The sequence below is a fragment of the Panthera uncia genome, chromosome D1 (assembly GCF_023721935.1).
Source record: "Panthera uncia isolate 11264 chromosome D1, Puncia_PCG_1.0, whole genome shotgun sequence".
NCBI classification, from domain to species: Eukaryota; Metazoa; Chordata; class Mammalia; order Carnivora; family Felidae; genus Panthera; species Panthera uncia.
This window is the reverse complement of record NC_064808.1, coordinates 49,909,523-49,933,161: the sequence shown is the minus strand read 5'-3', so window position 1 is coordinate 49,933,161 and position 23,639 is coordinate 49,909,523. Positions and strand designations below refer to the sequence as shown.

The window sequence follows — 23,639 nt, the reverse complement described above, 5'->3', positions numbered from 1 at the left end:
TATATATATATATATATATATATATATATATATATAAAATAGATATTTTCTCCCAGTCTGTGGCTTACCCTTTTACTATTTTAATAGTGTCTTTTTTTTTTTTTTTTTTTAAGTAAGCTCTATACCCAACATGGGGCTTGAACTCATGGCCCTGAGACCCTGAAATCAAGAGATGTATGCTCTACCAATTGAGCCTGCCAGGTGTCCCTTAATGGTGTCTTTTGATTAACAGAAGTTCTTAATTTTCTTGAAGTTCATTTTGTCAATCTTTTTTGATTAGTGCCTTTTGAGTCCTGGTTTAAGAAATCTTTGCCTGCCCCAAAGTCATGTAGATATTTCCTTGTTTTCTTCCAGAACTTTTATTATATTTTTCACATTTAGGTCTATAGTACATTTCAAATTAATTTTTATGTATGGTGTGACATAAGAGCCAAGTTTTATTTTCCCCATTTATTGAAAAAAATATCCTTTCCCCACCTAATTACAGTGGTGTCATTGTCTTAAATCAGATGACTGTATATGTGTGGGTCTGTTTCTAGACTGTCTTGTGTCTGATTAGTCTGTCTTTTGGTCAGTGTCACACTATCTTAATTATTGCAGCTTTGCGGTACGTCTTGATATCTGGTATTATAGGTTCTATAAGTTTTTATTATACAAGATTTCCCTGGCTGTGCTAGGGTCTTTAAATTTCCATATCAAGTTTAGAATCAGCTTGCTAATTTCCACAAAATAATTTCCTGGGATTTTTTTTATTGGCTTGTTTTAAATTTGTATATCAATTCGAGGGAGAATTGATATCTTAATATTTCATTTTCTAATTCATATACATGGATCTCTTCATGTATTTTGATTTCTTTACTTTCTCCTACTGAGGTTTTATAGGTTTCCTATAGAGGTCTTGAATATATTTCATTAGACTTATTACTAGATATTTGGTATCTTTTTGTTGCTATTGTAAATGGTATTTTAAAACATTATTGTTTTCTAATAGTTGCTACACCATACACAAAAATTAATTCATGGTATATAAAAGACTTAAGTGTGAAAAGAAAATCCAAAAAGCTTTCAGAAGACCATATCACATGTTTATTATCTCAGGGTTTCTTAAGATATTAAAAAGTGTAAACCATAAAATATCAAGACATTTGTCTGTACTAAAATTAACTTTTTGGGGTGCCCAGTTGCTTGAGCGTCCAACTTTGGCTCCGGTCATGATCTCATGGTTCGTGAGTCCGAGCCCCACGTGGGGCCCTGTGCTGACGGCTCAGAGCCTGCAGCCTGCTTCAGATTTTGTGTTTCCCTCTCTCTCTGCCCCTCCCCAACTCATGCTCTATCTCCCTCTCAAAAATAAATAAGCATTAAAAAAATTAAAATTAACTTTTTAAAAAGCACCATAGGAAAAGTGAAAAGACAAGCAAATGCAACATGTAGAGCCACTTTCTGTGCTGCTGTGTGGAATGGAATGGAACTTGTCCCTGTTGGCAGTCACCCCAAAGGTGAGGGGTGGCGCAGCGGAGAGGGAGAAGGAGGAATCATCCCAAATGGCAACTGAATTGTTATAGAGCCAAGCCTGTACTCTGTGCTAATAAAAGCATGCTGCTGCCCAATAAATTGTAGCATTATTAAATAACTAAAATAGATTTGAAACACTAAATAAATAATGATATAAAATGTGAGTGTTTGGTAGATAACCTTTATCAATTTTTAAGGATGTTCCCATCAATTCTTAGTTTGCTAAGAGGTTTTACCACGAATGGGTGTTGAATTTTGTCCAGTGATTTTTTTTTCTGATTCTGTTTAAACGTTTATGGGAATTATTCTCCTTTAGTCTAATATGGTGAATAATTGGTGTTACACCAGCTTTGCATTACTGGGACAAACCCATTTTCTTTTTTTCTTCTTACTTCTTTCTTGTATAACTTTTTATTTTGATATAAGTTCAAATTTATTAGGAAAGTTGCAAGGATAGTATAATAAACTCTCACTTACCTTTTACCCAGATTATTAGTTTGTCTTATTTATCATTTCTGCTCTTTTTCTTTCTCTATGTAAGTATACATTATTTTCCTGAACCATTTGAGAGTTTTAAGTTGCACATGGTAAGTTCCCTTACCCCTAAATATGCCAGTGTGTTTCTCTTTAAGAACAAGGACATTTTCTTCCACAACTCCAGTGCAATGATCAAACATCAGGAGATTTCATTTGGATACTATTTTGTTATCTAACCCATAGTCCTTCCTAGAAATTTGCGAATTATTCCAAAAATGTCCTTTATAACTGTTTTCTTTTTTTTGTTTTTTTTTTTTTTGTTTTGTTTTGTTTTTGTTTCAGGATGCAGTCCAAAATTGTGCACTGCATTTAATGGTCACTTCTCCATAGTCTCTTTCATATGTCACAGTTCCTCTGCCTTCTTTTTGGCTCCTTGTCTCATGGTGGGACAGCCGTACAATAGGGTCTTCATTCCAAAGCCACCTCCCCCTCCACATCAGAACAAGAACAGCCTTTGCTGAGCTCTTGCTTGGCACTTTCCCCTTTCCTGTTTTGCTTCCCACTTTCCCTTGGAGGTTTGTTTCCTGAAGATCATTTCTTTAATAAATCACATTTCCCCAAATTCCTCTCTCAGGCTCTTCTTCTAGGGAACTCAGTCTAAGAAAATGTATATATTAGACCAAGCTCACTCATTGTTCTGTGCAAATATTCTACGACCACAATAATTTTTTTAATCCACCTTATCTTTCAGTTTCTGAGAGATGCATGTTAAAAACATCCCCTCCTATGACTATAGATTTGTTCATTTCTCCTTGATGTTCTTTCATTTTGCAACATGTATTTCAAAATCATGTTGTATGCATAAAGATTCATAATAGTATTTCTTGGTGACTTTATTGCTATGAAAAGTCTGCATTCTGTTACTACTTTTCTGCTAGAGTTCTCTTTTGTTTGAGGTAAACTACATCAGGCATTTGCGCCATGTATCTTTTTCTATTAGTTTGTTTTCAACCTTCCTTTGTTATTTTGTTTTGTGTGTATCTCTTACAAATAGCTGGAAGACATTTAGTCTGAGAGTCTATGTCTCGCAATAGATTTATCTCATTTATTATGATGACTGATAGGTTTGGACTTATTTTTTCCATCTTATTTTGATGTTTTCTATTTCCTGCAATTTCTGGTTGATTCTTCCTTGTGTTTCTTGTCTCTTGGTGGGTTGTTTACATTTTTGTTGCCATTATTGTCCTCTAATGATTTGGATGTTATACATTTTATTTTTCTCATAGTTGCCCAGGAACCACTCAATGCCTATTCATCCTTCTTAGTTTTAGAATCTTGACTGTTTCTTTTCATAAACTTGTGCTGGAGGAAGCCACTTAACTCTGTTCAGGGCAATGAAACATTAAGTGGAAGTCACCAAGAAAACTTTTAGAGGCATATCTAACCGGGATGTCATAGTGAGCATTACTCCTGACTTATTGTCTGACCCTTGGATGAAATTTTTGGTGATAGAGAAGCTTTTACACAATGATAAAGGCAAAAGTCATATTAAAGATGGAGGAGAAGGAACATAAAAGGAGCTTTTTTTTTTTTTATGTTTTATTTTTGAGAGACAGAGAGAGACAGAGTGTAAGTGAGGGAGGGGCAGAGTGAGGGAAAAACAGAATCTAAAGCAGGCTCCAGGTTCTGAGCTGTCATCACAGAACCCGATGCAGGGCTTGAGCCCCACCAACAGTGAGATCATGACCTGAGCCAAAGTCGGACGCTTAACCGACTGAGCCACCAGGTGCCCCAAAACGAGTGTTGTTTTTATCGATACTGTTGGGCCAATATACCATTAAGGGATTTCTTATTGCGTTAAATAAACCTTTTACTTGCTTAAACTGCACTTTTTTCCAGTTTTCTCTCACTTGCAGCTGAATCCATATGTAAGAAATGTATACACCTGCTCAAAAGATGTAGCTGTTCCATTTACACTTTTATAACAATGTCTCTTTCATGTCTTTTTCTAAAAGCACTTTGTCAAGAAGGCCTTCTCTGGGTCACCCTATTTAAACTTGCAAACCCCCACTATCACCAGCATCCCTGACCCCTTTTTCTACTCTGTGTTTCCTTTGCTCATAGCACCTATAACCTTTTTATATAGAATATAAATTACTTATTTATTATTATATATTATTATATTATATATTATTGTATTTCTCCCCCCACCTCCAAGAGGGTAGGGATTTTTATTTGTTTCATTCACTGATATATCTGTAGTGCTTCTTATAGGTTATGTCATATAGTAGGTGCTCAGCGAGTGTTTTGAGTGAATGAATGCCAAGTGTGCATTTGTATCCATGTCTTTCTCCCTAGCAGAATAAGAACCTTTACTGTATTCTAATTTCCTTTCTCTCCTCTCTTCCTCTCCCCACCTTCCACCCTCCCTATTCCACTTATGTTCAGATCTTCTGGAATTTAATTCTGGATTGTTATGAACATTCTTGTTTTGTAGCCTGCTCATTTAGACCTGGCAATATGTTTTACAAATGTCTTTGCTCATCAAAGCTTCTTGTAGCTCTTATATTCATTTTCCTCTGTCAAAAATATACTGTTGTTTGTTTTGTTTCATTTTTTTCAGAGAGAATCTGTGGATGGTAAATGTTTAGAGTCTTTGTATATCTAAAAATGTCTTTATTCATCCCCAAATTTCAGTGTGATACTGTGGCTAGATACAGAATTACAGGTTAAAAAAATTCCTCAGAACTTTGAAGGTATTGAAGATATTGCCCCTTAGTGGTGAGGCTTTAAAAATGTATACTGATTACATACTTGTGTAGTAATTATTGTTGCTTTGTGTGTGGTTTTATCCTAATTGGCACTCAGTAAGCCCTTTCAGCTTGAGAGATACATTCTTTTTATATGTCCTGTGGAACCACCTGTGCCAGGCATTATGTGAAGCAATAAATGCAATAAGATGTGACAGAGGCCTCGTCCTTGTAGAATTGCCAGTGCAGTGCACGAGTGGCACGAGTGACACGAGTAACTAGCTAGTGGTGATGCGTCGCACTATGGGCTGTGAAGTGGGAAGCACTCAAAGTATGGAGGGTATTTCTAGAGCGTGAAAGAGAACCTCTTGTCAAGCCCAAGGGCACATTTGTGTATGATGTGTGGCTCAGGCCTCAAGTGCCTTATGTCTGGGTCTCAGAAGACTGGGGTTTGAGCTCAGGTTGAGCAGAATACAATCTAATCACAGAGTCTACTGAGCATCAAAACAGACAGGAGAGCTTCAGGGACAGAAGGTCCATCTGGCCAAGCATGTCTTCCTGGTGTCTCCCCTCTGTTCCTCAACAGGACAAATCCTGAGAGGTGGCAACTGTCAGCAACCTCCCAGATGTGAGAAAGAGCCACCAAGAGGCTCTTAGACTTTTATCCCACATTCTTCATCCCCCAGTGGAAAGCCTCTGTCAGTGCCCCGAGGCAGCATCTGCTGTCACGTAAGGAGTATTATGCTAGCCAGCAGGCCACACCTCCCAGCCCTGCTGATTGGAATCCGTGTCCTGGAATTATTGCCCTACTTATCCAATCTTTCTCTTCTTTTGTGTAGCCTGTGTGTTAGTAAGCTTCTGTTTACACACACACACATTTTCTCTCTGAGTTCGATCCTTGAGGCCTTTAGCAGACAGGCCTGGCCTATCAAATTAGCACTGTGGCCTCTCAATGTATGTTCTCCATTTTGCATCTTCTCTGGTCACTAAAGGATTTCGGGGGCTAATCTCTACCAAAAAGCAGCCTTCCGTGGGTATATCGAGGTGCTAGGTTTCAGACTCTGAGACCCAAGAGTTTTGCACAGGCCAGCGGGTAGCCAGTTTGTTTTCTTTTCCCTTTGTCCAGTGAGTTTTCCACTCTCTATTCTGACAGGTTCACGAGGATACGTATCACATGCAACAGGGCCTGCAGGAGCGGCTGAAAAACTGCAAGAGGATCAGGACTGACCAACTCTCGGTGTATCTTCAGAAGGAACAGGGCCAGCAGCTGGAGCAGAAGCTGAGGCAGACAGAGGCGTGGTTGCTGCGGCTGGGACAGTTGGCCCGCCTGGTGGACCACATGATTGGCCAGAACCTTGTGTCTATCATAGAGGAGGAGATAACCTCCTTCGTGGCCAACATCCTGCAGGTAAGGGAGTGGATGGCATGTGTGGAGGCGGGACAGGCAGTCAAGGCCACATGGCAGACAGCAGATACTGACCTGTAGCCCCACGAGCTGTCCTGACCTTTCTTGACAGGCCCCAAGGCAGAATCCCTTTCTCTCAGCAGAGCTGGTCTTTGACGATTGTGGCCAGCTGACTCATGAGCCATGTATTGAAAACATGATCCAGATTCTAACTGGGGGCCTGCAGTCTGTCAAGGCCTCTGCCCTGAAGGTATTCTGGACTGGGCAGGGGGTGCTGGCTGCAGGAATTCCCAATTCTAATCCCCTGTGTAATCAGAAGTTCTCAGCCTGGTCTGAACTTAGTTCCTTGTTTTCTGTTTCTGCCCCCCTCTACCTGCCTTGGTGTGAAGGTAATGCAATCTACAGACCTGAAGACCCCCTGGGACTCCTTGATTTCTGAAGGTATTTAAGTAAGGAGACACAGGCAGGGGAGTAGGAAGGGTGGAAGGAGCAGGGAGAGTCACATGCACAGTGCCAATGGCATGGCCACAGAGTCAGGCCTTAGGTGTGGAGGGAGCAGCTATGACCTGGGTACTGCACACAGGTGTGGGGGGCGGGGGTTAGTGTGGGTGTGTCTTTGCTCACTCATGCCTGTGCTTGTGTGCATGTGTGTGCATCCAGTTGAGTGGAATGAGAGGTGTGTAAAAGAATGTAAGTACATTGTCCTTCCTCTCGTTCATTCAAAATCCGTGAAATTACTCTCTAATGTCATAATGGCATTTTGTTTACTATTAAATTTGATTGCCAAGTAAATTTGTACTTACTTGAAGAACTCTGCTTATTTGATATTTGCTTTATTTCAGACAACTCTTTTTCATTTCATGTAAGATAATCTATTAGTATTGAGCTATTATGGTGACCAGTTATTACTGGCTTTCAGTCCTCAAACTTGTTAACAATCAGGGAGGAAATACATGTTCACATTTCCTTTATTTGCAATACTAACCCAGTTACAAATAAAACCATTACATGCATTCAGGCACATCTGACATGTAAGTACTTAACCCCCACCACCGCCTTGACTCAACTAGTATGTTTTCAGCAGGATGATTTAAAGACATGAAGTTGGGCGCCTGGGTGGCTCAGTTGGTTAAGCCTCCGACTTCAGCTCAGGTCATGATCTCACAGTGTGTGAGTTTGAGCCCCGTGTCGGGCTCTGTGCTGACAGCTTGGAGCCTGGAACATGCTTCGATTCTGTGTCTCCCTCTCTCTCCACTCCTCCCCTGCTCACACTCTGACTCTCTCTCTCTCTCTCTCAAAAATAAATAAACATTAAAAATTTTTTTAAAAATAAAGACATGAAGTCAATTTTAGGAAATAGATGACAAGGAAGTGGAAGGTTCATTGAAAGCAGCACATGTCTTTTACAAATCACACCAATTGGGGCATATTTGTTCTCAAGCGAATCTAGGTTAAATGGTAGAGACTATTGATATTTGTTTTACATGGTCAGTGGAAAGAGGTAGGGCTCTAGAACCAAACACATTAGTTTACTAGCCTGTAAAATGGGAATTAGATATTTTTGTTAAAATACCTAACTTGCAGCATTAAAAGAGGTGATATGTCTAGTGTAGTGCTCAGCACATAATGATACATGCTAAAGATAGTAACTTCTTAGCATTATTAGTATTAAGGACTGAGGAAAACCAGAAATTTCACATTATTCTCTCATATTTTTTACTAATTCATGTTTTGGTATATTGTAGTATTTTTCTTTGAATGGCAAAACAAGCAAAAACCTTAAAATTTTATTCTAAATTATAATGAAAGTGAAAATATTCACTTGCAATGTCCTGGGTTATCCCGTCTACTTTTTTTTTTTTTTTTTTTTTTTGAGAGAAAGAGAGAGAGAATGAGAGAGAGAGAGAGAGAGTGAGAGAGAGAGAGCACACACAGAAGGGGCAGAGGGAGAGACTCTTAACCAGGCTCCACGGTCAGCGAGTAGCCCAACTCAGGGCTTGATCCCACAATCTTGGGATCATGCATGACCTGAGCTGAAATCAAGAGTTGGACGCTCAATTGACTGAGTCACCCAGGCGCCCCTATCCCTTCTACTTTTAAAGGATCACCACGGACCGGTACATTTAGGCATGAAATGTCCTGATGCTTGTTATCTTACTTTCAAATGTTTTTGAGGAAAGAGAAAAGGAAAATGAAAGCAATGTGGGCAAAATGTTAATAATTGTTGAATCAAAGTGGATGGGTAAAAGGGGTTTGTAGTACTTTTAAACTTTCTTACATATTTGAGATTTTTCAAAACCAACATTTGAAGGAAAAAAAAAAAAAGATCGACATGGAAAATCACAGTAATATCATGGAGGAACTAGAACCAAAGTTCTGATTTAGGATTTTTCTTAAATTCTTGATGAAAATTGGAGTAGTATTTAATAAAACTAAATATCTAGCAGTTAAAACAGAACTAGTGGTGTTTAAGAAACATACATCTATCTGAGAAATTTGTTACTTAAGTGAGGCAAAATGTGTACATCGTTTTAGCCAAATTACAAAATAATTTCAGTAGCTCTACTTATACATACAAACATGAAAAATCAGCCCCTTACAGTAGAAACTTACACACTGACTAGAGTCTGACCCCTAGAAGAAGACTCAATCTATTACTAATAACATAGTTGCAACATGTCTTGCAGTCTTTAAGCTTCATTCTCCAACATTTTCCACAGAACAGTCTTAGTACTAGAACCAAAAAAAGATGATCAATATTGTTACCCTTACAATCGTTTCAGGAATTTTGAGCAGTTTAAAAATAGGAAAATACAATCAGATAATGATTCTTCTCATCTGGCAGGTGTCAAGTTCAGGAACTTAAGGTTCTTACATTAACTTTACCCAGATAAGTGTATCTTTTTGATATCTGTGGTAAGATAAATCTGTTACACTGAGAAGGGACAAAGGATTGCTCCATTTTTATTATAAACTCTTTCCTGTATGTTTTGGTTGGGGTGGTGTTGAAGTTAGTGTAGAGATAGAATGTAAACAATTAAACTGTCCTTACTGTATATTTTGGCCAAGGGGCTACATGTGGCAGGAAGGGTCTCTTGGGAGTGTGACACATAACGAGTATGACCAGCAAGAGGAAGAATAGAGGTAAGCATTGTAACAGTGACTAGACCAGAAATGGAAGAGAAGAGACACTTTTTTCCCAATCATCCTGTAAGAAATACTGAAGACATGAAAAGTATATAAATATGTTTGACGAGAAGCTTTTGCTGCTCTGTGGACTGAGCAGCAGTCTGAGTGACTCAATGTCTGAGTGACTCATTCAAGGAAACCTACAGTAAAGGTCTACATTATTTGGTTTTTCACAGTTAGATTGATATTTAAAAATGCAGCTCCAGGTTGACTTATACACACACACACACACACACACACACATTATACTGATACATATCTATTTTAAATTGAAGCCCAAATCCCTCAGTGGTGACAGGTAATTTATGTTTCTTTGATTTAATTGATATCACATTTCTTATCATAAGAAAGCTTTATTTGACTCTTTCTTTCACTTGGCTATGAAGTTGTTAGTGACTTCTGTTTTGTTTTGTTGGGATATTGCATTCACCAAGTTGTATTAAAAATACACTAGCTTTTCTTTCCATGGCTCAGAATCACACATGAATTGACTGTATCGCACCGTATTGCTTGAGTGCTCCTGTGGGTCTTGGTACCTTCAATCATAGTTCTTCAACCTTGTCTCGTGTTTTGGAGCTCACAAAACAGAAAGTTACCAAATTCAAAGGCAGAAAAGATGTAATAGCACCACTCTTCACAGAAATGGAGACTAGAAAGTCAGGAAGAGAGCCACATCTCTCAAATTGCTGCTTATCCTTTTATCTCTACTTCTCTCTGTGCTTCTTCCCAGTTCCCCTGATTCTCTCCTAAAACTAGCTGTCTCTGCTTTCTTTGAACTTTCTGCTCCCTTATAACTATTGCTTCCAAATGACTTGGGCGTCCTGTGGTACCAACCCCATCCTTGACTCTAGATGATCTGTCAGTTAAGTTTTCCTGTATGTGTGACTGACGTATTTCAAATTTTCAAGAGAAGGAATATGATTGATTTAACCTACCCTATAGAGAGAACCACATATCCATTAGCTCTGGGAAGGGGAATGGGTTGTGTTACAAACTAGTTGGTTTTAGCTACAGGTAACAGCAGATCCTCTTAGAAGGGTATGTATAGTAGAGGAGGCTCCAATCTTTAGCTATGCTTGTATTGGCTATAAACCTACATTATGTAGGCCTAAATGTGCAAGTTGGGTTTGGATAACATGTTTCTAGCTCAGAGCTACGTAAGCAAAAAGGGGAATTTATTGGCTCCCATAACTAAAAAAATACATGGATGCAGCTGGATTCAGGCTGAGCTGGATTCAGCACCCAGGCAATGTCATTGAGGCTTTATTTCTCTTTGTCTTTTGACTTTGCTTATGTGTTTGAATTCTGAGTCACCGAGAATGCTTTTAGCTGGAAGTAACAGAAGTCCTGAGAGTAGCCTAACAGTGAAAACAATTCTCACATAATGAGAAGTCTCCAGGTAGGTGCTTCCAGGTTGTTTCAGTGGCTCAAAAATGTCATCAAGTATCAGGCTCCTCACGTCTGTCCCCTGCTCCTTTCTGGTTTTAGCTATAGGTAAGGGCAGAGCCTCTTAGAGTGGTGTGTGTGGTAGGGGAGGCTGTAATCAAAAAAGTTTTTTCAGGGCGCCTGAATGGCTCAGTTGATTGAGCATCCAACTCTTGATTTTGGCTCAGATCATAATCTCACAGTTTCGTGAGTTTGAGCCCTGTGTCAGGCTCTGCACTGGCTGGAAGGGTAGAGCTTGCTTGGGATTCTCTCTCTCTCTTCCTCTCTCTCTGCCCCTCTCCCACTTGTGCTGTCTCTGGCTGTCTCAAATAGATTAAACTAAAAAAAAAAAAGTTTTTTTTCATCCTTAGGCTTATTGCCTTATAAATGCAAGACAAGCTCCAACTCCAAGCATCCCATTCTTAAGCAAAATCAGGGGAAAGGGAAACAAACACTGGAGGGAAAGCTCTTCCTGCCCGACTCAGATTTTAAAAAATATTTTTAAAGGTTTTATTATTATCATTATTATTTTAAATAATTTATTGTCAAGTTAGCTAACATACAGTGTATACAGTGTGCCCTTGGCTTCGGGAGTAGATTCCCATGATTCATCGCTTACATACAGCACCCAGTGCTCATCCCAGCAAGTGCCCTCCTCAATGCCCATCACCCATTTCCCCACCCCTCCACCCTTCCCATCAACCCTTAGTTTGTTCTCTGTATCTAAGAGTCTCTTATCATTTGCCTCCCTCTCTGTTTGAAACTATTTTTTTTTCTAACTCTCACATTTTATCAGGAAAGGAAATCTTTTCCAGAAACTCCCCAGCAGACACACTTCTACATCTCATTGTAAAAATCTAGGTCATGTGGCTACCTCCAGCAGCAAGAAGGGCTGGGAAGTCAAATGGCTGACATTTCTAGATTCTCGTGGAAGATGGACTCTACCACCACAGAAGAAGGGAGAAGGGAATAGCTATTGGGTAGTCAGCCAACATGCCTTCCAAGGTTCTAGTCTTCCATTCTCAAAACCTGGCAAGCAAGAGAATTACCAGCATTCTCCACAGCATCATTTCATACTATATTGTTTCCCTTCTAGTAACTGATATTTAGTAAAATCTCATTTAATTTTAGCTCTACAAGCAACAATGTATTTAAGCAGTCTGTGTTGATCAGTCTCTCAGTAATTTTGTTTGTCTGAAGCTAATTCTCTTTAGATTCCTCAGGAAGGGCTTGTGGAAGCAAAATTTTATTTCCCCTTTTGCCTGGATGCCTGAAACATTTCTTTTCTTTTTTTTCTTGAAATTCAGTAATTTTAGTAGAGTATGCTTGTTATTGAACATTCTGAGGCAGTATTCTCAGGTATGCTCTTTCAAAATGTAATTTTACATCTTTTTTATTTCAGGAAAGTTTTCTTTTTTTTTTTAATTTTTTTAATGTTTATTTATTTTTGAGAGAGAGAGAGAGAGATGGAGCGTGAGCAGGTGAGGGGCAGAGACAGAGGGATACTCAGAATCTGAAGCAGGCTCCAGGCTCCGAGCTGTCAGCACAGAGCCTGACATGGGGCTTGAACTCACGAACCGCGAGATCATGACCTGAGCTGAAGTCAGATGCTTAACCGACTGAGCCACCCAGGTGCCCCACAGGAAAGTTTTCTTGAAGTTTTTTAGTATTGATCTCTTCCCTTGCTTTGGTTTTTTCTTTAGGGACTCCTGTTACATGTATGTTAGATCCTTATCATCTATCCCAAATATTTGTCCCTTTATCTTGAAATTAAAAAAAAAAACACCTCTATTTCCTTTTTATTTTATAGTTATCCTTTTTTTACATTTTATTTCTCTTAAGGTATTACCTGTTAAGTTTCTTTGCTCTCAAATTCCTTTTAAGTTTCCATTCTGAAATGATTTTTCCCTTTATTTCTAATTATTTCCTGAGTTCTATCAAATGATTTCTGAATTTTTCTAATTCTGATATGTGTTCTTCTTTCATGACTTATATAAGTTTCCTAGTGTCTTTTATCTTGTTTTGCAATGGGCTTGTTTTACTGTTTCTTGATATGTTTCCATTGTCTTTAAAGATGTTATTCTGGGGGCGCCTGGGTGGCTCAGTCGGTTAAGCGTCCAACTTCGGCTCAGGTCACGATCTCATGGTCCGTGAGTTCGAGCCCCGCGTCGGGCTCTGGGCTGATGGCTCAGAGCCTGGAGCCTGCTTCTGATTCTGTGTCTCCCTCTCTCTCTGCCCCTCCCCCGTTCATGCTCTGTCTCTCTCTGTCTCAAAAATAAATAAACGTTCAAAAAAAATTAAAAAAAAAAAAAAAAAAAGATGTTATTCTGTCCGGATTCTTTTTTCTTATAAAAGTTTTGTACGAGTTTGATGTTGATACTTTTCTGTTGCTCACCTTTGAAAAAATGGCTTTTCTGAACTTTTAGGAAGAGGTGAGGTTCAAAATGGCTTTCTAACCTCTCTGTTTCCTTTTCTATTGTTTTTCTGTAGTGTTCAAAAACTGGTGGCCAGCATTCTGAGATTTCCTGGTTTCTGTTTTGCTCTCCCAGTTTTGTCTGGACCTTTTCTCTTTTTCTCTATTGCTTCCACTCTGCTCAGTTTTAATTCCACCCCCAGCACTTTCTCCTTCTTGTCAAGCTCTGTCCCAGAAGGGACCCTGGCCAGTTGGTTTCAGGAGTCCATCGGGCATAGATTGCTTCAGCTCCTACAGACTTCATTGCTTTTGGAGTGGGAAAACTCCCTCCACTTTCACCTCCTGTTCTCAGATTTGCCCTCTGATCCCCAGGAAATGCCTTTGGGCTGTATTGGAGTTTTCCTAGTCTCAGGTCTGTCAGTTGTGTCTTTATTCCCCTCTGCTTCCTCCCCTACAAATGACAATGTCATGTAACTCTTGAGGCTGTAGGTGCTTTGTCCCCACCCACTTGCATTTTGGGGTTTGTAAGGATCTCTTAGCCCCATTTTCACTAAAATGTTATCATTGGGTTTGGGGTTTCACTGTCTAATTGATCTGTCACTTTTATGTCCTTTTATGTGGGAATTTGGGAGAGATTTCAAAATTGTGCTGTCACTCCCACCATTTTTCCAGAATCCCTCCTAGTATTATTTTTAAAGGGTCATTCTTGATGTTATGTGAGGCAGAGACTGTAAGGTGTTGGAAGCAAGGGCCCAAAGCAGGGAGAGGAGTTAGAAGGGCATTGCAGTAATGCCCTTCTAACTGAAAATCTAATAGTGACTTGGGCCGAGGTAAGGGGGCAGGTGGTGGTAATGGTGATGAGAGTTGGTTGGATTCTGGATATATTTTTAATGTAGACTCAGTGGGATTTTGTGATGGTTGGGTGTGTTGTATGTTAGGTTAAGAGTCAAAGATAACTCAAGTTTTTGACTGGAGCAAGTGGAAGGATGGTGTTTCCATTTACTGAAGTTGGAAGACTGCAAGTAGAGTAGTTTGGGGTAAGGGAGAAATCAGAGATCTTTTTTTTTTTTATTTTTAACATTTATTCATTTTTGAGACAGAGAGAGAGAGAGAGAGAGAGAGAGACAGAATGTGAGCCAGGGAGGGGCAGAGAGAGAGGGAGACACAGAATCTGAAGCAGGCTCCAGGTTCTGAGCTGTCAGCAAAGAGCCTGACATAGGCTCAAACTCACAAACCGTGAAATCATGATCTGAGCCAAAGTCGGATGCTTAACCGAATGAGCCATCCAGGAGCCCCTTGAGGTACATGTTAGACGTCCAAGTAGAGATGTGGAATAGGCAATTGTTTAAATGGGATTGGGATTCAGTGAGAGATCTGAACTAGACATAAATTTGAGAACAAATAGATGGTATTTAAAACCATGAAACTGGATGAGTTCTCCTAGAAACTACAGATGGAGAAGAGAAGAGACCTGAGAACTGAGACTTGTTGGGGGGGGGGATGTATGTTTAGGTGTTGGTACTATGCATCTAATTTCTGAACATTTCAATGCTTCCCCCCACTTTTTTTTTTCAGTTTATTTTTTGTGTGAGAGACAGAGAGAGTGCATGTGGGGGAGGGGCAGAGAGAGAGGGGGACAGAGGGGGACAGGGGAAGCAGACTCTGTGCCGACAGCAGAGAGCCCAGTGTGGGCCTCGAACTCATGAATCGTGAGATCATGACCTGAGCCAAAGTGGGATGCTTAACTGACTGAGCCAGCCAGGTGCCCATCAACCCCTTTTTGCACAAAGTTTTAATACAAATACTGAAATTGGCACTTAGCCGGTTTCTAAGAAGTTAAAGGAAAAGCCAGGCTCAAGGATATTCCTTAAGACATACTGAGGACTGGCATGTTCAACATCTTTGCCACCTCTTCCTCTGTTCCACAGAGGCTGGAGTTTTTCCCAGATCTCCTTATAGCTAGATGTTGTATGTGCTTGAGATCTCCAAGAGATTTCAGTTCAGAATTAAGGTAAGAGGGGGAGAGAGCCAACGCATATGCCATCCATTCTGCTGGAGGAGATCATAACAGAGGTAGTGTGCTTTTGTAGCTGCTGATATGGCAGTAACATCCCAATTTGCCAGGCAGCACAGAGCCATAGATGCTCAGCCTCGAGTGTTTTTGTTTGTCAGACGTTCCAACTATTTGCAACTCATTTAATATCCCATAACAATTCCCTTTCTGCTTATACTAACTAAATTCTGTTTTCTGAACCTGAGCCATAACTAGTAAATTCCCTCAGTGGGTTGGTGTTTGTAATATAGATGTATGTGTAAACTCACTCAAGAGCAGGGAGTGTGTGTGTGTGTGTGTGTGTGTGCGCACGCATGTGTGTGTGTGTGTGTGTGTAATGTACACACTCAGGTAGGGAGAGAGGTTGTGTGGAGGCCCTGAAGGGCACTCATGGACAATTTTGGCATGTGTCCCACTAGAAGAAGATGAAGAGGAGGACTCAAACAAGGAATTCATCATGCCCAAGCTCCAGGGCCAGCCTAGCGATGCTGTGCACATCTTTTGTGGCCCAAATATAGGATTGGTGTGGCCCTGGAAGTCTCACACAGTTAGTGAAGCCCTGGAGGTCCGTGGGTGCCAGCTGCGGGGTCAGTACTTGCCCCCCAATTATAAGCAGCTGCAAGAAGACCTGGACAACAGTCCTCGAATCCAGCAGGCACTGACTCTGCAGCAGGCCTTGCTAGAGGTGAGAAAAGAGGTTTAAGCAGTGGGGTCATGCCCACTAATACCAATCATAGCCACCCACCTCTGCCCTAAGCACCTTGTCTGTACCTAGGGCATGCTGTGGGAGGTAAAGGAATTCTGCAAGGAACATCACTGGATGACAGGCATTCATAAGTTCCTGCAAGCCTGGGGGCCTCAGAAGCTGGAGTCCATGAGAGGTTGTCCCATCAAGAACTACATGATGCTGGTGAGCCGCGTGAACATGTGGCAGACGGATGTCTCCAATATACCTAAGAAGTTGATCACAAAAGGCAGATTGTTGCAGCTGAACTGCTATCACATACAGGCAGAGATGGGTGAGTGCTGCTTATCCTCTTTCCTTTCCTTCCACCTTCCTTATCTCATCCGCATGGCCCTCCTTGGGCCTGGAAATGTCCTTTCAAGGACTTTTGGTGAAGGCCCCTCATTGGACCTCTAGAGCCTCCCAAAGTCCCAGGTCCCAGCCCCTTCCCTTTGCAAGTAAAGGTGTGATCATTACAGATGATAGCCTCTCCATCTGTTTTGGCACTACTCATTCCCCATGCTCTTTGGGAAACATGTTTCTGTCACCTGACACTTTCTATTTTTCTGGCATGGAAGTAGTTCAAACCAAATGTGAGTGAGAAAAATCTTAGCCTACTCCTTAGGCTAGCGAGCTCAGTTTCTTTGCAGATATTCTCAGGAATCAAGAGCGCCCTTCCCCACACGCAGCAGAGTCAAAATTGACACTATAAGTTGCATGTATAAAATGTTAGTCTCCTTAACTGATGTCCTCTTACTCTGTAGTCCTAACTTCTGCAGATGGCGGAAGAATGTATTCCAATTGAAAATGAAAGCACTTTTCATTTAAAACAGCACTTTTGGTTTAATTCAGTCTATTTTGGGTATTTGGTCAATTCAAAATTCCTACTACAGTTCTGAGTTGTTTTTATTCTCAAGTGTCCTCTGCTCCTCTTCCTCCCCAAGATGGCAGCTGGCATTGCAGAGGGCTGCTGGGCTGTGTGCTCTTCTTTGCTGACTTCTGTCAACCCTTACTGCGGTGTGATACATCCGTTCCTGGTCTCTGCCCTCCTTCTGACATTGCTGCTGCAGCATCTGGTGCAGCTATGGCCTGAGCTAGTGTAACTGTGTGTGTTCTCTTGGCTAGTAGGAGCTCAGAATGTCTACCTTTGCTAACTCAGCCCTGCATTGGATCCTGCTGGCTTTGCAGATCCATGGGATTTTAGTCAACCCTTCATTCGATCTTTGTCTTGGGCTGGCCACTCCCATAGCTTCTGCTTCAGGGTCCCTCACCCCTCTACATTGGAACCCATCCAGGCCCACTGGTTATTAAATCTCTATTATCTTATGTATCCCCTGCCATTTGGAAGTTATGGGGGACTTTGGGAGCATTGTATTTAGCCCTCTTTCTGCTGCAACACATCACATGATTTCTACCCTGCTATGGATATCTCATGTTAGCATGTGGGCAATCTGCAAGGTGATATCTTCCCTAAATTCCACATGGAAGGTGGAGCTGAAACCCATTCTGTAATCTGTTTCCTCCTCAACCATCTCAGTTTCCCTCTTGTCTCTTATCTACCCCCACTAGACCAAGGCCTAGTTGTTGGTCTCTCTGGGTCTCTGAGAAATCTGGTTTAAAACCTAGTTTTGGTCCTCTTTTTTTCCCCCCTCCTTTCCAATGGGAAGGATGTCTAATGCTATTGTTTACTAGCTAAAGTGTCTCTGCCTAGAAACTGGTCTTAGAAAGGTTCACAGTGGGGTAGATTGGGAAGCCATTGATTTGCACTTCTAGGAAACAGAAAGGTGGTTCCATTTTCTCACCTAGCTCCCAATAACCAATAGTGTCTGCTTCCTGCAGAAAGAATGTTCTATCAGACCCATGGTCCCCAGGGCTGCTTTCTTTATGAAGGTGGGTGGCTTTGGGTGGCTCTGAAAGAGCTTTCTTGAAAGTGCTTGCCTGCCTCACCCTCCTTGTCTTTCCTTTTCAACAAATAAAAGCACATGCCAAATTATGTAGCTTTTGGGCCACAAACTCCCCACTTTGCCCTTCCTCAACCCCACCTAAATGTATAGGGGATTCAGGCTGGCATGGGAGGAATAGGGAGGGCCTGTGGTTAGCCAACCTTCTTTCTGACCTTGGCTTTGCTCCAATGTTGTTCAGGAAGCCTCTGTTCTTTCTAGTTTGTTAGATTCTTCGTCCTTAGTCTAAGATCAGCTGGCCTCTTCAAGAAGAGCGGATAGAGAGAAAACCATGGGGTTCAGAATCATGGCTCTGCTTTTCACTGGCTGTGTGACCTCAGGTCACTGTTCAGTTCATTTATTTGTAACGACATGATAATGCAGTCACCCACAGGGTTATGATAAGGAGGAGTAAATGAGATATTTTTTGCAGTGTTTTTAGCATTGAATAAGGCATGCAACAGGTGCTTGATTTTTTCATTTAACCTTATCCCCTTCTGTCTACTCTCATTCTTCTTGTGATCTAATTTTGTCTACTTGTCCTCCAACTCTGTTCGTCTTCTGCCTGGGCTTCCCTGCACTGTGAATGACATAATTATTCACTCTTGTGAGTTAGTGTTCATCATTTATTCTTCCCTCTCCCTAACTCCACCACATACAACCTGTCACCAAATCTCTTCCATTCTTCTACCTCCTAAATATCTCTCAAATCTGTCTTCCCATCCATCTCCAACTTCTAACCCCCAGCAGCCCTCTGGTATTTTCAGTCTGTCGCTGATTTACACCATATGATGTCGCTGTTGAGCTCCTTTCTACCATCACCTGCCTGATACTGCTGGTCTAAAAAGCAGCACAGGGGTACCTGGGTGGCTCAGTCAGTTAAGCGTCTGACTTTGGCTCAGGTCGTGATCTCACAGTTTGTGAGTTTAAGCCCCATGTCGGGCTCTGTGCTGACATCTCAAAGCCTGAAGCCTGCTTCAGATTCTGTATCTTCCTCTCTCTCTGCTCTTCCCCTGCTCATGTGCTGTCTCTCTCTCAAAGATAAAGATTTAAAAAAATTTTTTTTTTAAGCAGCACAATTGCAACAGCCTAGCTACTGCTAGAGGGCACAGGGATAGTCTGGAAAAGGAGATGTTCTCTTCCTTGTGTTCTGTTCAACCTTGGATGTCCCTCCATGGCTTCCCTCTCTCTTGGTTTTCTCGGTCTCATCTCTTGGTATTGAGTCCTATTGGTTACTTCCTTCGAAGCTCCAGATGGGTCATACCCAGTGTGTCTCAATTATCTGTCCCTGGAACTCACTACCTCACTTTCTAGTTGCAGAGATGCTCATACAGGATAAGTCAGTTTATTTTCACCCCTCAAAACATAAAATAGAACAGAATGGCGCCAGGCTGCCTCAGTTTGAATATTTGCCCTGCCACTGTGTGATATATTTTTTAAGTTTTTATTTAAATTCTGGGTAGTTAACATACAGTGTAACATTAATTTCAGGTGTAAAATATAGCGATTCAGCACTTCTCTGCAGCACCCAGTGCTCATCACAAGTGCACTCCTTAATCCCCATCACCTGTTTAACCAATCCCCTCACCCACTTCCCTTCTGGCAACCATCAGTTTCTTCTCTATATAGTTAAGAGTCTGTTTCTTGGTTTGCCTTTCTTTCTCTTTTTTTTTTCCTTTGCTCACTTGTTTTGTTTCTTAAATTCCATATGAGTGAAAACGTATTGTATTTGTCTCTCTCCAACTGACTTACTTTGCTTAGCATAGTATTCTAGCTCCATCCATATTGTTGCAAATGACAAGATTTCATTCTTTTTATGGCTGAATAAGATGATATGATATAATTTATTTAACATAAATCATATATAATATAATAATATATAATATTTTATTCTATACGCACACACACCACATCTTCTTTACCCATTCATCAATGGATGGAACTTGGGCTGCTTCTATAATTTGGCTATTGTAGATAATGCTGCTGTAAACACTGGGATGCATATATCCCTTTGGATTAGTATTTTTGTATATTTTGAGTAAATGCTCAGTAGTGTGATTGCTGGATCATAGGGTAGTTCTATTTTTAACTTTTCGAGGAACCTCCATACTGTTTCCTACAGTGGCTGCAACAGTTTGCATTCCTACCAACAGTGTAATTGAGTTCCCCTTTCTCCACATTATCACCAAGACTTGTGGTTTCTTGTGTTGTTGATTTTAGCCATTCTGACAGGTGTGAGGTGATATCTCATAGTTTTGACTTGCATTTCACTGATGATGCGTGATGATGAACATTTTTTTATGTGCCTGTTACCCTTCTGAATGTCTTTTTTTGGAAAAATGTCTATTCATGCCTTCTGCCCATTTCTTAATTGGATTATTCATTTTTTGAGTGTTGTGTTTTATAAGTTCTTTATATATATATTTTACATTTATCAGATATGTCATTTGCAAAAATCATCTCTATTCTGTAAGTTGCCTTTTAGCTTTGTTGATTGTTTTCCTTTGTTGTGCAGAAGCTTTTTATTTTGATGAAGTCCCAATAGTTTATTTTTGCTTTTGTTTCTCTTGCCTCAGAAGATATATCTAAAAAGAAGTTGCTATGGCCAATGTCAAAGAGGTTACTGCCTGTATTCTCTTCTAGGATTTTTATGGTTTCAGGTCTCACATTTAGGTCTTTAATTCATTTTGAATTTATTTTTGTGTATGGTATAAGAATGTAGTCTAGTTTCACTTTTTTGCATGTAGCTGTCCAGTTTTCCCACACTACTTGTTGAAGAGACAGTCTTTTTCCCATTGGATATTCTTTCCTGCTTTGTGAAGGTTAATTGGCCATACAGCTGTGGGTTCATTTCTGGATTTTCTATTCTGTTCCATTGATCTATGTGTCTATTTTTATGCCAGTACCATACTGCTTTGATTACTACATTACTGCTTTGTAATGTAACTTGAAGTCCAGAATTGTGATGCCTCCAACTTTGCTTTTCTTTTTCAAGATTGCCTTGGCTATTCTGGGTCTTTTGTGGTTCCATACAAATTTTAAGATTGTTGGTTCTAGCTCTGTGAAAGATGCTATTGGCATTTTGATAGGGATTGCATTAAATGTGTAGACTGCTTTGGGTAGTATAGACATTTTAACAATATTTGTTCTTTGAATTCACAAGCATGGGATGTCTTTCCATTTCTTTGTGTCAGCTTCAGTTTCTTTCATCAGTGTTTTATAGTTTTCAGAATACAGATCTTTCACCTCTTTTGTTAAGTCTATTCCTAGGTATCTTATTGTTTTTGGTGCAGCTATAAGTGGGATTAATTCCTTAATTTTTCTTTCTGCTGCTTCTTTACTGATGTATAGAAATGCAATAGATTTCTGTATGTTGATTTTATATCCTGAGACTTTACTGAATTTGTTTCTCAGATCTAGCAGTTTTTTAGTGGTCTTTTGGGTTTTCTTTTTTTTTTTTAATTTTTAAAAATTTATCTGTATATTTAGAGAGAGAGAGAGAGAGCACATGCGCATGCGTGCAAGTTGGGGAGGGGCAGGAGATTGAATCCCAAGCAGGCTCTACACTGTCAGTGCAGAGCTCAATGTGGAGGGAGCTGGAGGTGGGGCTTAAACTCAGGAACCATGAGATCATGACCTGAGCCGAAATCAAGTGTTGAAATCGAGTGTTGGATGCTCAATGGACTGAGCTACCCAGGTGCTCCTCAGGTTTTGTATATATAGTATCATGTCATCTATAAATAGTGAATGTTTTACTTCTTCCTTGGCTATTTGGATGCCTTCTTATTTCCTTTTGTTGTCTGATAACTATGGCTAGGACTTCCAGTACTATGTAGAATAAAAATGTTGAGAATGGACTGTAGTGGAAAACCGCTCACTTTTCCCCCCATTTAGGATGATATTAGCTTTCAGTTTTTCATATATGGCCTTTATTATATTGAGGTATGTTCCCTCCAAATCTACTTTGTTAAGGGTTTTTATCATGAATGGATATTATACTTTGTCAAATGTTTCTTCTGCATCTAATGAAATGATCATATCGTTCTTTTATTAATGTGATGTACCACATTGATTGATCTGTGAATATTGAACCACCTTTGCAACCTAGGAATAAATCCCACTTGATCGAGGTGAATGATTTTTTTAATGTATTGTTGGATTCAGTTTGATAGTATTTAATTGAGAATTTGTGCACATGTGTTCAGGGATATTGACCTGCAGTTCTCTTTTTTAGTGGTGTCTTTATCTGGTTTTGGTGTCAGGGTAATGCTGCCATCATAGAATACATTTAGAAGTTTTCCTTCCTTTTCTATTTTTTGGAATAGTTTGAGAAGAATAGGTATTAACTTGTCTTTAAATATTTGGTAGAATTTGCCTATGAAGTCATCTTGTCCTGGACTTTTGTTGACATTATGTGATATTGATAAAGCTATTGAACCTCTCCTGAGGCTCAGTTTGCTTATCTGTAAAACAGGGACAATAATAGTATCTACCTCAAAGGGTTTTGTGAGTATTGAAAGGACTAATATAAGCAAAGTAGTTGACATTGTATATGGCATGTAGTAAGCAAGCATTCTATACTGTATTTCGTGGTATACTGCGTATCATATTTCTGTATTGTATTTTGCTGTCCTGGGCATATTTTAACATCTCTGAACTTAAGAGGTGTATTATGATTGATAGCATGTCAGAGTCCAGATGGCATTGTTTTTTTCTTTTTGCATGGTATATAAAATAATGATGTGTCTTATAATCAGTGTTACTTTAGTGGTGTTAGTGATTTGGTGAGGCATACTGGTGCTATTCCTGCCCTTGGAAACAGTGGAGTTGCTCATATCACCAAAGGCAGCCTCCAATATTACTTTCTAAGCCCCATATCCACCTGACAGCTTCTTTTTTTTTTTTCTAATCCTTAAAAACAAAACGCAGATTACACATTCTTCTTGCTACTTCTTCTACTAGAGCAAAGCCACTAAGACTCCCCAAACAGAAAACTTTTATCTGGATAGGTTGTTCTACTATTCGTGAGCATGTCATTCCCGTGCCTTTACACGTGCTATTTCATCTGCTTGGCATGCCTTTGCCCCCTGGAGCATTAGCTCCTCACAGCATTCAGCTCCAGTGTTCCCTGCTGGAGGAGGCCTTTCCCAGCTTCCTCAGGGCTCCTCTCCTTTCACTATGTCAGGCTGGGCACTTGCAGAGCATTTATCGCACTGGTTTGTGATTGTCCATTTGTTTGTCTATCTCTGCCACCACGTTGTGAACTTCTGAGGGTGGGAACATTTTCTGTCTCACCCACCCACTCTGGTCTCCCGGTGTCCAGCATAGCCTTTAGTAGCTGTGGATAGCCGTGGATAGCACCAGTGGATAGCAGCTGGCCAGACACTGGGCGGGGGTCCAGTAAGTGTTCACTGAGTCAGGGAATGAATTTGTGGTCTGGCTTCCCCATTACCCCTCCCCCACTGTGGACCCACAGCGCTTGACCAGCACCCCTTCTCTTCATGCACCTCCTAACACCGAACCTTCTCCTGTCTTCAGAATCCAAGCTGGATGGCATCAGGAAGGACATTCTTACACATGTGCAGAATGAGTGCTGGACCCGCAGTCAGCAACTAATAACGGAGCTCACAGATTTCACGGAGGTCTTCCAAACCATCAACTCAGACATACATACCATTGCACGGTGCTCCCAGAAGGTGGGCTTTTCTCATCCTTCCTTCCCAGCTTATCCAGGGGCCCATCTTGCTCACA

At 40.5% G+C, this 23,639-nt stretch overlaps 1 protein-coding gene across 2 annotated transcripts in view; it reads left to right on the top strand.

Moving 5' to 3' along the window:
• DNHD1 (dynein heavy chain domain 1) overlaps positions 1-23,639 on the top strand; it is an 82,234-nt gene that overhangs the window by 17,824 nt on the left and 40,771 nt on the right. For both annotated transcript variants that reach the window (XM_049650997.1, XM_049650987.1), the window contains 6 exons: positions 5,893-6,147; positions 6,257-6,394; positions 6,534-6,585; positions 15,644-15,909; positions 16,000-16,243; positions 23,427-23,584. In XM_049650997.1, coding sequence (XP_049506954.1) covers positions 5,893-6,147; positions 6,257-6,394; positions 6,534-6,585; positions 15,644-15,909; positions 16,000-16,243; positions 23,427-23,584 — 1,113 coding nt within the window. The remainder of the gene's footprint in view (positions 1-5,892; positions 6,148-6,256; positions 6,395-6,533; positions 6,586-15,643; positions 15,910-15,999; positions 16,244-23,426; positions 23,585-23,639) is intronic.